Below are 13,191 nucleotides of genomic sequence, written 5' to 3'. Positions count from 1 at the left end.
AAATAATTGAACCTATTCACAATTCTTTAACTGAATGGCGATGCAGAAAGTATTGTGAATACTGCTTCTAAGCCTCTGTCCCATAAAGGGCTCCCAATGTTTTCTTGTAACCTTGAATTTAGAAAGCCAGTGTAGATTCCACCTCAGATTCACGAACCGCTCGCTCTCCAGCACCTGTGCCAGCTCTGATCTGCTCTGCTGCAGGAGATGTGCGCAGAGCCTCCTTTCATAAACATTAATAAGTCCGAGCTCATTTCACAATCATGCACGGAATTAACGGGAGTCACTTTAGCATCTTCATTTCTCAACAGTTTTATTGCCTTTAAGAAAATTTTTGTAAAATATAAATACAAAGGCAGGAGATTTACTTACAAAGTTAAAACACAGATCTCAAACATAAACACACAATTCAGAAAATTTAGTTTATGTACAGTTTCAAGCAACTTCAACATATGTTAGTTTTTCAATATTTTACAAGGTACAGAAAAAATAGTTCAACGTCTTCTTTAAATAAAGAGCATAAAATGTTTAAACATATATAAACAATCCGGTTTGATGTGTGAAAACTAAATTTCACAGCTTTTAAATTAGGATATAAAAGTTCTTACAATTAGTTGATGTGTATGGATATGGTTTAATTTATATTACAAACTATTGAATTATATTCAATAGTGCTTACCTGGCCAAAGCAGGTAATTCTGTAAACAAAAAAACAAAAATAATATCACCAAGTGCCTTCCCAAAATCCTATCTCCCAAACAAGCCACATGACTTTGATCACATCACCTATAAAAAGTATGTTCTGTGTAATCAGTGCTTTGTATGAAACAAAGTCAATGTGTGGGTGTATTCTCTAAAAAAAAAATGTGTTCCAAGTAATAACAAACTTATCCCAAAGCCTGTGTGCATTTAAAGAAACATTATATAACAATTTTGTAAAAACTGATTGAAGTTAAAAAAAAATTCTTCCAAAATCCATCCAACTGGAATTCAGATCTCTTATATAAAGGAAAGATATTTTCATATTTAATAGTGTCCTTTCTTTACAGAAACAATTGCATTTGAACACATATACATAAAGAAGTAACTGTATATAGTACTGTACATTAAACGGCCTGATGGTTCAGCAAAGGATGTCGAAGGGAGGGTCCTTGTGTGGATGCAACCAGTGAAGCGAGGAGCCCAGCAAAGTCTTGAGTTCGCTTGTAAACTCTACCAAGTCCAACAGCTCTTTGCTTTCTGGGTTAAACGCTTCAAGGTCCGTAGCACAAGTGAACAACTGGCTGAGAGAAGTCTGTTTGTAAAACTCTGCCTCTGTGATGGTGACGACTTCCAGATTGGGGAAGTTGCAGCGGAAGATGCGAGATGACATTTTTAGCCTCTTTACCACATCGGAGAGCAAGAGCCAGTTTCGCGGTCTGGGGAGGTGAAGGAGAAAAAGGCTCCAACAACCGACATTAAGCCATGGGCTCCTTGACCCTCCACCACCCCACTGCTGTGTGACAGCGTCCTCTTGCCCGCCCCACACAAATGACCCCCTCAAAACCAAGGGCATTGCCCAGGGGCTCAAACACCACAGATACAAACGCTGGAACCCAAAAAAACAGGCCTTGTGAGTGCACGCATGTGCCAGCTGCCACACTGATGTCTAAAGCTTCGTTGGGCTGAGCCTGACTACCATGCAGCAAATCAGGAGATGGCCAACAGTTAAAACCTAAATTTCAGCATCTCTGACTTTGGCAGATGTCGGTATTAAACATAAGTCGTCGGAGGGTTGTTTTTCAGATTAAGAAGACAATTCTTTAATTTAACCTTTCCAATTGTCCATTTCAGAAAACCTGAGTTACACCAATCATCCAAATAATGAATATATGCTAAAACCTGCCCTCCCATGTGATTAGTATTTAAAACTGTTTTCTCCCGCAGCTGTCATCAAAACTGGTGTGAATGACAAACGGTAGCTGTTCACTAAGCTAATTTATATCTTCAATACAACATAGAATCAAACGTTTCAGGTCTTTGCTTATTGTTATCATAGTATCTGCTGTAAGGTGTTTATTTGTTTGATCTGATTTGGGGTTTGAACCAGTCTTGCTGCAGCACCTAGAACAGCACTAACGGTGTGGTTTTGTCACCTACAAAAGCACGTCTGTTCAGCATAACAGAAATGCCTGTTAAATAAAATTAAGAACACCTTTCCAGCATCATAGCCAAGTTAAAGTGCCAGAAGCACTTGTGTTTGGGGATGTTATTATACCAAGGTGTCTGGCTGGGATGAGGGAAGGAATTTGTGCTCAAACATCATTCACTCTGCCATGGAGCACAGCACTCCAAAAAGAGTCCCCACAAGGCAGCTCTTCCCCCTTTCGCCCTCTATTATCTCATTTCAGAAAAGCCCAGCAGTTATGGCATTGCCATCTCATTCACGTTAGATAACGTAAACACATTTCCCACAGATACAAACTGCTGTTGTCCCAAGCAGGTCGTTTCAGCTATTTTCACCCCAAAACCTGCACTTGTTCTTACCCCTGAGAGAGACACACTTGAATGTTGTAACAGGGCAAGGGAAGTTCATCTGAAAATTCAAATTCAAACACATCGCTAAAGCCATCTTCATCTTCATCACCTGGGCCAGGGGGGTTTGCCAAGATGTCGAATCCAGATTCATCTTTCGGATCTAAATAAAATTGAATAAAAAGGCCAAGTCAGCGTTTAAAAGACCGTTGCAGGTCCTGCTTTTTCTTCCAATAACATAATCTGTAAATAAAATCAGTTTGCTTCCTTCCTAACTTCCTCCACCACAAAAACAAGCCAGCTCCCGCCCCCACGTGCGGCGTGTTTTGAAAGTCTCCACATGCAAAGAAAAAAAGGGTAACATTTGCTCACCGCACACAGAGCTGCCATAGAAATCCCAGTACAAACCAGGGTCATCAACACTTCGACCCTGCAGGTCAGTTAAATACTCTGGAGAGGAAAAAACAACAACAAAAACATACTGATGAGAACAAAAAGCTGGCAAGTTTAGCAGACCGTGTGTCATACGGAGTCTCACTGTGCATACTTCATACCTTCCACCAAAAACACCCACAACGTATTACAGATGCACACGCTACAACGAAAAACGTGCGTGTGCCATCCTCGCAAGTATGCCTGGAACTCTCTCCTCCCCTGCATCCCTCCTCCCGCCACACAAAATCACGGCCCATCACATCACATAATCACCCAGGGTCTGACAGGGACGGCCCCGACCTCAAGCCTCAGTAACTGACAGCGGCACTTTGTTTCTGTGAAACGTAGGATGTACCACGCTTTTTAGCCTGCAGATACTCTGGACACCAACTCTGGGTGAAGCAGTGCCCATGAAGAAACTGATGGAAAAGGTTTTTCCACACAGACGTGTTCAGAAGATACGAGTGTTTTCTACAGATATAAGTTGGGAGATTTGATAGTTGAGTTGCTGAAAAGATACTGGGATTCAAGACACCAGTAAGCCTAAAATAATGGACTTTTCCAGAGTCCTGATACACTTATGTGTTCTCTGTTCTGATGCATGGGCGAGTACTTAAAACTCACTGACTGTGAGTATTACAAACACTTCCAGAGGTAAAGGTAGTAGGGAATGCAAGTGTCTTTATCCAAAACTAACAGGGGAAAAAACTAAACACATTAGAACATGGATGGAGTTTAAAGAGATGAGCATTTGACACAGTTTTAGCGCGTTTCAGATACAAAATGAGGCAAAACTTGCAAAAAGTACTACATGAAAGAAAGCAAGATGTCAGGAAACAACTCTTTTTGCACATAGGGGGAAGCTACCTAAGCCTTCTCCAAGGCCCCTTTGCGAGGAGCCATCCCAGGTGGGCAGTAGGACTTTTTGGGGGGTCGGGAAACATCACCCCACATCCAGCAGCACCCTGTGGGATGAGGACACACACCTGTGAGGAAGGTCTCCATCAGCTCGCTGTGGGTCATTTTCACAATGGTCCTCCCGGAGTACGTCGCGAGCGTTGGATCAGCACCATAAGACAGTAAAAGGCGGACAATTTCTAAGTGATCGTTTTCTACCGCGTCGTGGATTGGTCTAGGAAAAAGAAGAAACAGAAAAAAAAAAAAAGATCACGGTATTACACTTTGACTCAAGCATTATGTAAATGTGTTCAAAAAGAAACTTCTGATTTCAGACCAAAGTTATTTATAGTGAGTAACACTATTAATACAGCTGTCAATCGTCTCATTGTTGGTTTTACTCGCACATCACTCCCTCCCTCCCCTCCTGTCTTTTCACAGTCAGACTGCTCGGGGCAGGCATTTCTGTTACATCCATTCATTGCCTTACATATTTCGAGGGCCAGTAAAATAATTACACCCCTGTAACAGAAAGCAGGAGTTTGTGTGAAGCCTCACAAACATAATTTTGCTGCAAGTCACTCTACAGTTCCAAATCTCTGCCAATTTAACAGCATGTTGTGCGGTACGGGCTCATTCAGCCTGCCTCTGGGCAAGCACATAAATCAGTTACCCAAAGCTTCTAAATTATGTACACGCAAATAAGTTATGAAAATTTGCTAGGAATTAAACTTAGGAGCTGTATCCTCTTTAAATAGCGCTTGTGAATATATTTGCAGCACAATTCAACCGTTCTACTTGGCGAATATAAAAATGTGGTATTTTAAGTTTAGTCCACATAGAAGTTAGGCATTGTATGTGGCATCAACAACCCATAGAAGCTCGGGCACAGATTTGGTGAGCCTACGGAAGGCTCGCTCATTAATACACGTGCCTGCAATTCCTGGCTAGAGTTCCGTATGACTGATTACAAATCGCATTAACTTTTGCCTTTAAAATGTGCTGTACGTAACAGGGAGTTGTCTGGCAGCACAACACCTCACCCCCCGGACTAATGAAGAGGTGTTAAAGCCCCATTTTTCCCCTGGATGGCGACGAGCAGGGCACTGAACACCCATGGGTGAGCAGCCGCGGCTATTCAGCTAGCTGCTTCCTTCAGGCTGCCAAGCAAAAGCGACGCTGCTCCCCCCCCCCCCCCCCCAAGACTTTTAAGCTCTCCAGCAGATGTGTTGAAAGGCGAGAGAGATAAGGAAGGACTTCAGCTAGGATCGCATGCTGCCTCCCCGCAAAACTTGCCGAATAACGTTACAAGAAAACGAGCCTGGGAGCTTCAGCTCCGTGTGCCACCCTGCCAAGCGCCTTGGCTGGCACCCAGGGCTGACCCCCCTGCAGAGCCCCCTGCCACCTGCAGCAACATCCCTGCTACGTGACCGCTTTTTGGGCACGGGCTGGCGCCCACGGCGCTGAAAACAGAGCAGAGGCAGATCGGGATAGCAGAAGGTTGGGGTGAGGAGGAAGGGGAAGAGGAAGGCACGCGCTGCTTCCCCATCTCTCACTGGTGGGAGGAGGGCTCTGTGATCCCTTAAAAATCAGCGTGTTCCAGGTGTGTTTATTCCAAGGAGGCTGTGATTTAGGGCGATTAACATCTGTGACACGTGAAGCACTCGCGCTTGCTCCCATCTTGCCGGAAAGCTGTGTGCAGCTTTGTTTTTAACACACGCAGGCTGTACTGACACACGGAGCTGCACCCGGACAGCGCGGGGCTCCTTCCCTGCAGAAAGGGGGCTTATCCCCCGCACACCAGCACAGCGAACAAGCAGCAACCCCACACTGCTCTCTGCAGCCCTCGATCCAATTCGTGCCACCCCGCAGCCCCCCGGCACTCCTCCAAAGCCGGACAGGGGGGCGCAGGGAAGAGGCGAGAGTGACGGCTGCCTCCAGACGCTGAGGATGCCTTCCGTCCCCCACTCACATTGCTGCAGCCTTTAATTGTGAGCTGTTTTCCATTTTATTTTAGAATTAGGATTTTCTGGTTTCGTTGGGGGGTGGGTAGGAGGATTGTGGGTTTATTGGTTTGTGGGTTTTCGTGTTTGTTTTTTTTTTTTTTTTTTAACTGACTTACCTAAGTGGCTTTTGAAGCAGTAATGAATTCAAGATGATCCCTTAACTTATTAAAAACAGCATCTAAATCACTGCCCAGTGTTTCACTCAGTTTAATGACAGCCGGCCGAGTTTATTAAAGAGAAAAGCCCTGGGAGGGGAGCCCCTCTCCCCACTGTACAGCTCACCCAGGCCAGCAGGGTGCTGCAGGGGGACAGGCAGCCCTGTCCCACAGAGCAGTGAGATCCCAACCCGGGCACGAGAGGGGATTTTACAAAGGCAACGGGAAGGAAAGGCGCTGTAAAGCCATGTGGAAAGAGGAAGAACAATAAATAGAAGGAAGAAAAGAAAATGCTGCTGGGGAGGGGGAAAAAAAGAGAGAATGCCCACAGATAAGGCAGGGGGAAAAAGGCATTAACAGGGTGCTACCAGACTCTTTTACTGGCTAGCATAGCCCTTTGGCAAGTTCAGGAGTGGGACTGTGCAAAGACACGGATACCTGTGTTTGCTTCTCCCACCAGGGCAGGCGGAGGAGGGAATGTTTTTCAGTCTTGTCAGAGTTTAACCACCCTCTCTGTAGGATGCAGAAGTGACTACTGGAGTTGGAAACTTTCTCAGATGTGAGAAAAAGATCCCGGGGGTTCCTCTCCTGGGCTCCTTTGCCCATATAATCTTTTCCACCCTGAGCATCGTGGAAATAAACATTCCCCGTCCCTAATGGTACAGTTAACGGTAGTAAAGCTTGTTTTTAAAACAAACCCTTTGAAAGGCCCCAGAAGGGTCTGGGGACATTCAAGAGCTGTGATATCCTACAGCAGACACACATCTCAGCTCTCTCTGGTGTATTGTCGAATTCTTACTACTATTTTTACCGCTACCAGAGTCAGGGAAACATTTCACTGGGGGTTTATCATTCCACCACCAAAATTATAAACTATTTAGGCCAGTCAGGGTTTGCTCTCAGCCTTTCAGGCACCATCAAAATTTCCCCTCGCTGCAGCGAGAGGCCTCGAGACTCACTGGGCAGTACCGTGTCTCTCTCATGGTTTTATTTTTGTCTCCCTACGGGCTGTTATGCTGCAGAGAGAGGCCTCGAGACTCACCAGGCAGTACCGTGTCTCTCTCATGGTTTTATTTTTGTTTCCCTGTGGGCTGTCACGCAAGGCTGCCCCGCAGAAGCGGCGAGGCACGAGTCACGGGAGGCCGGCCACACCGGCTGCCTCTCCTGTAACGCAATTAGCTGCTGGAGGGGATCGTCTTGCCAAGACCAGCCGAAAGGGCGTAGGAAGAGAGCGAGCCGTCTTGGCACGGTCCTCCCCAGAAATAAAAGGGTTGAGCTCATCAGCCGCCAGGAGAAGGATGAGGCAAGGCTGGCTACGGAGGGCGAACGGAGCGAGCGGCTGGCGGTGCCCAAGGCGGGGGAGCGCCTCGCCAGCAGGCTGGAGGTGCCCGCGTTTCTGGCGTATGGCTGTGTTATTAAAGATAAAACGAGGCGAAGAAGGAGACCAAACATGCCAGCAGCCACCCTGATGTCAGGCGTTGGCCTTACACCGCGTGGTGAGCGCTGCTGCACTTAGCAGGGTCCTGTCGGGGAAGCAGAGCGGTCACCTCTTAAGTACGGCCTGTTATTATTTATAGGTAAGGCGATTAAGAGCCCTTAGTGGCTGCAGCACCTTTGAGACGGGTCTTAAAGATCTCGCCTGGTTCTACAATAATCTTTGATGGGCCACTCGTTCAGCAGCAGCGTGCTTGTGTATTCAGGGTGCTGCCAGGGTCTGCTGACAAGGCTCGGCATACAGAAAGCTACCACCAGCATGCAGTTTATGGGGGAAAAAGGGAAAAACGCTGAAGATCGCTGCACAGAGCCCCTGGGGCCAGCTGCGCTGTGCCTGGGGACAGAGGGACACGGTGCCTGCAGGCAGCAGGTGGGCAGGCAGAGCCCCAGAGCAGGGAGGCACAGCGCCCGCATCTCCTGCCTTAGTTTTTGATTTCACTGGGATTTCTGAGAGTACCAGAAATGAAGCCTGCCTTTTGAACACCGGACTGACAAGCTGTGTGGCTAAATAAAAGGAAAAGACAAGGAAAAGGGAGTGAGAGGGGATCTTTGCCCCAGTGTTCTGCTTCATTTCCAAAAGCTGCACATGTGCAGAAAGGCCACGTCCATCAGGGCACGAGCAGCACTGCAGGGAGCGTTACAAGAAGGCACACAAACTCTGCACAGCTGCCCTACACCCTTCCTGTTGGTACAGACACCTTGCTCAGGCCGAAGCAATATCCTCGCGTGTCACAACTTTTCAGAGCCCCCAAGAGTCAACGCAGAGGCAGCAGGCAGGCAGCAGCCCAGACCCAAACTTGAGGACACGCTGACAAATCCAGCAAGTGCAGTTATACCGGGGGTCTAGTCTGTATGGGCTCACGTAGCTGCCTGAACACTATGCTGAGTAAGTTCACCAGAGATTTGAAAAAAATATCCTTCCAAGGGGGAAACATTTTCAGGAATTTGAATTTTAAAAAGCAACAAAGTTGAGGAAGACTGACACTTCTTTCCTCCCCAAAGTTAAAGGACAAAAACTAACTGAGGCTTCAGGATCAAAATGGGATTTGTCTCAGGAACACTGGGGCTTTCTCCACGGAGAAGGACAAGTCTGGCCCCACCAAAAGGCAGGGGACAACGCTCCCCACATGCTCCCTACAGAAGCTTCTGCTCTCCGCCCTGCTAGACTGTGGGCAGCTCTACCATCCTTCATCTGCACCTGAGATGTGTTTTGGATTCACGCTGTCTGCTGGGCAGCTTTTCAAGAAAAGATACAAGTCTGCCACCAGGAAGCAAAGGGAAACACAAGCTGAGCTCTGACACTGCCATCTAGGATCGGACCGCTATTACGTTCGTTTCCAAGGCGCATTTTCCCCACAACAACTTCCCAGAGCGCACAAGCCAAGTTTCTTCCTGGAAAATCAACTCCATCTGTGAACTGAAACCAAAAGTGGACCGTGTGCTCGCAGGTGACAGAGACTGCCTGTTTCTGGGGCTGTTTTCCTATCTAGGCTATTCCTGTGAGTGAGGCGAACATCATTTGGGATTTGTTTAACGGCAGCCCTGGCAGCCCAGCTTCTGCTCTCCTGTCTCCTCCCCTCCCCAGTAAAGGCATAAAGAGCTTAAAAACAAAAGAGGCAGACCCTTAGTCATGCTGATTTTACCTCCCTGGCTATTGGGATGGTGATAGTGAATGCGATAAACCATTTAAGATAACAAGCTGCAGGAGCCTGGCAGAATACAAAGCGACCTGTCCCCAAAAGGAATAGGTCGGACAAAGTCCTGCATATTCGGGGGAAAAGTTATCCCAAGGTCAGCCCCGCAGAGGTGGTCAAAGACGGACTTAGGAATTGGATAAAGACTTCATTAGGAGATGCACAAGGAGCTTAAAAAAGAAGTGGAGCCACAACTTCTACATCTACAAACCAAAAAAAGAGAAAACCCACAAGCTCAGTATTCTGTGAGCACCCCTTCTGTGAAGGAGAAAAAAAGCCAACGTTGGCTTAAAAAAAAAATCAATCGAAAATATGCAATGCGCAGAGAGAGTTTAACACCTAAGCAAAACAATACTTTTATAAAGCACATATAGGACTTGCACGCCCAATCACTGTAAAAGCCTGAAGTGCTCTTAAAAGTAACACTACTAACAAGGCAAAGACCACTCTTTTGGCACAACTCAAAGGACCTGGAGCGCATACAAATAGGGCTGCAGCTCAAGTATCATTCCTTCCTGCCCTGCAGCTGGGGATTTCACAAACTCTTAAAAAAAAAAAAAACTTGTTAAAATTCCCAGGGGGAAAAAAAAAAAAAAAAAAAAAAAAAAAAAAAACAAGCACCTCACATTGAAGTGGAGTCACAACAACGATGTGCCCCCCACCGCCCCAACACCCTGCGAGCAGAGGAGCCCTGGGTGCTCCTGCCCCAGTGATGGGGAGGCAGAGTTACCCCTGGGGGGCTTCATGCAGGTTTGGGGGGACATAGGGAGGAGATGGAAGGGAGAGAGAAGGGGTCCTTCCCCACATCACCGTCCCGAAAGAAACCCCACGTGGCAGCCCCACAGTGCTGTGCATTACTAACCTGGTTCCGTCCTGTGCACTGCAGTTCACGTCAGCCCCGTACTCGAGGAGATGTCGCACGATGCTCAGCCAGCCTCTGGCACAGGCCTCATGCAGGGCACAATAACCCGCATTGTCACGATGGTTTACATCACAGACCTTGTTTTCCAAACAATACAGAACCACTTCCTGGAAATAGGAGAGGAGGAAAAACATACATCAAGTTATTTGTTACTGCCGAGCTGCTGCACGGGTTTCTCTTCTCTAAGGAAAAGGGGGGCTGGGGGACAGGGGGCAAAACACAGACTCCATACAGTGTGCCTAAGTACCCCCTTAGAGACAGGTCAGTCAAAAAAAAAAAAAAAAAAAAAGGACAAAGGGGAAGGCGTTCAAAGCTGTATTTGTACAGGAGGCACCACGATTGTCAGGAGCAGACAAGACTGTGCAACACGGCACCGAGAGCCCCGCGTCCCGTGGAGAGGTTTTCCCATTGCCGCAGGAGCCCAGGGACATGCAGATTTCCCAGGCAGGGCTCACAGCTGCCGCTTCTCAAAGCTTCCACACGTGAAAGCGGCAGAAAGGTTTTTGCTCTTACATCTGCATTTCTGGGCGCAGGATGCTGCACGCGCAATGGCAGCACGGCCCACGTCAGTTTGGTTTTAAAAAGAAAAAGAAAGCACATGATCCGAAACAAAACACATTTAAGATACACAAAGGACAGTTTGCTGTTGGAAAACAAAAAAAAAAAAAAAAAAAAAAAAAAAAAAAAAAAAAAGCCTGGCTCTATCAAGATCAGGGAAATCCCATTTTCACCCACACTGATTTTCTGCATGCAGAACCAGAGTCAGGCGCCAGGTTCCAATAACTAACCCGGCGCTGTGGGAAGCCATGTGAATTTAACGCAATTCATCTTGCAGTCAAATACACCATGGTTGAGAGCCTGGGCCAGGCTCAGAGCTCTATGCCGTCGCATGGCCTCGAAACAATGACTGCTCCATCACTCAACCAAAAATTTAGGATGGTGCGAGTCTTCCTCAATTTGTGTCAGATGAAAAATAAAAAATAAAAAACAAAAAACATACACACACATTTCTAAGTGATGCTGTACATACAAGGCAGCCCCCATGGCAAGATTAAGCCATTAATTTTGCATTTGCTGCTCTCAGGGATTACGGGGTACGGCGTGGGGTGGGGGGGCCGTTTGCTTTGTCAGAACAGGAGGATAAAACAACCACCGGGCGCGACGTATTTATCCCTCCAGTTTCCAAATCTACCGGAAAGCCCGCAATCATCCGTGCTCTCGGTATCCCTGACCCGAGGACTGGTATCCAGGATACAGCATGAAGCTGTTCTTTTAGCAGGCCCTCACCAACCAGGCGAAGGAGGAGAGCGGCGAGCCAGCGAGCTGCCGTCCTGGGCGCGAGAGCATCCCCCCGTCACCCCATCCCGCACCCCCGGCCGCTCAGCCTGGCACCCCACCGGCCCTGCCTCTGCCACCCGGCGGCTTCTGGTGGTCCCACTCACTGCCCCAAAAGCCAAAAAGCAGCCCAGGAAGGGTGCTCTTCACCCCACGCTTTCCCAAAGCCGGCGAGAAAGGACGGTGTGAAATTATACCCTAGAGGCAAGAAATTTTCCTGCAAATCCAGACCACCCCGCCAGGCAAATTAGCGGACGGCTATAGGTAGCAGAAGCGGCGGCTGTATTCAGCTCTGCCTTTAGCACGCAGTTACCATTTGAAACAGATTCTGCAGCTCAAAATAAGAAAAAGACCTTTCATCTGTTTTCATGGAAAGCAAAGGCTGCTTCTAGGGCAGAATACCTACCACCGGCCGAAAACGCTAATTTTGTCAGGCAATTCTACGTTAAGAGGCTATAAGAAGAATGTCATTAACCACAAAATGTAACCATAAAGACCATAAAACTCTACATTGTTAATTAATTAAATGCCTCATTAACTTTTTTTAACATGATTTATTCAATTTACAAAAAAATTAGCCATCGCCGCCGAATAGGGGAACATGTGGTGCCACAAACACGCTTTTGGTTTCACAAGCACCTCTGGCTAATGTTAGAGGAAGGCCGTGAGACTGCCACGGGGCGATTTAGTGCCTGTTCAGGTGCTCTATTCCAACCAGCAGTCTGAAAATCGCTCTCGGTTAACCTGAAGAGCCAAGCTCCCACGTCACCAGCCAGCTCTGTGCCACCGCCGCTGTTGTGGCCGGCGGCTCGTTAACCAAATCACAAATGGCCACAAGAATCGGTGCAAGACAGGGGAACCCACCTTTGCAGGCATCCAGCCTCCTCGAAACAAACACCTTTTCTCCACTCCTATCATACACCACACATTCCCCTGATGTTGCTGCCTTCCCAACCGGGATTTATTCCCGAACCCACCGGAGAAGTTCGCAAGTCCAGGCACAGACTAAAAAGCAACACGCAGCACAAAGACAGCCCGTGTTTCCTCTTGCATCACATTCATTACTCGAGCCTTCTGTAAATTTTTTTTCCAAAAATACTTTATGCTCTCTGTAATTCCCCCTCCTTTTTCCCCCTTTGCAAACAGTAAATTACAGTTTTAAGACTACTATTATCTCAAGTCATTTGTTTCAGATGGGGAAAACGCAATGGATTCAAGCGCGACCATAGACTGCCAAGGGCTGCTCGCATCCTGATAAAGCAGCGCCTGGTGCAGAAGCCTAGTGAAGGAAATGCAAACCTTTCCTGCAGCCTCGGTTTTGATGAGACCATGGGATGTGCAGAGCTGAGCACCATGTTCTATAATGCCTGTATGCAGCCTTGGGGCCGCAGCCCTGCACTTTCTCTGTGCCCCAGTCCTCGGGCAGCACCGATAGCAGCCGCGGCTCACACCTACCAGGTTTTTCCCCCTCCTGGGTGAGTTCAAGTCAGCCGCCCTCGTGACAGAAAAATCAAAATCCCTAATCAAACAATGATGGAAATGCCTGCCGAGAACAGAAGGTTGCCTAAGGGCTCCAGAACCTTCACCTTGACGAGCCCTGGCATCCGCACACTTTCTGCGGCCATGCCGATATGGGCCGGTGCTGCAGCCAGCTCCTGCTACCAGCAAAGCAGAGTCCTCGGCCTCTTCTAGAGCAAGACCCTGGCCCATCACAAATCTCTGGGGCAGCTCCCACTGAC

General features: G+C 47.7%; 1 protein-coding gene across 7 annotated transcripts in view; it reads right to left on the bottom strand.

The window, feature by feature from the left end:
* Nucleotides 1-290: 290 nt before the first annotated feature.
* The window catches only part of BCOR (BCL6 corepressor), a 52,795-nt gene continuing 39,894 nt past the window's right edge, over nt 291-13,191 (bottom strand). For all 7 annotated transcript variants that reach the window (XM_050715919.1, XM_050715924.1, XM_035542239.2 and 4 more), the window contains 5 exons: nt 10,058-10,224; nt 3,936-4,081; nt 2,887-2,964; nt 2,527-2,677; nt 291-1,418 (listed from right to left, as the gene is read on the bottom strand). In XM_050715919.1, coding sequence (XP_050571876.1) covers nt 1,124-1,418; nt 2,527-2,677; nt 2,887-2,964; nt 3,936-4,081; nt 10,058-10,224 — 837 coding nt within the window. In that variant the 3' untranslated portion in view covers nt 291-1,123. The remainder of the gene's footprint in view (nt 1,419-2,526; nt 2,678-2,886; nt 2,965-3,935; nt 4,082-10,057; nt 10,225-13,191) is intronic.

Source organism: Cygnus atratus, chromosome 1 (genome assembly GCF_013377495.2).
Source record: "Cygnus atratus isolate AKBS03 ecotype Queensland, Australia chromosome 1, CAtr_DNAZoo_HiC_assembly, whole genome shotgun sequence".
Taxonomy (NCBI): Eukaryota; Metazoa; Chordata; class Aves; order Anseriformes; family Anatidae; genus Cygnus; species Cygnus atratus.
The sequence above is the reverse complement of the archived record's forward strand: the minus strand, read 5'-3'. Positions and strand labels throughout refer to the sequence as shown.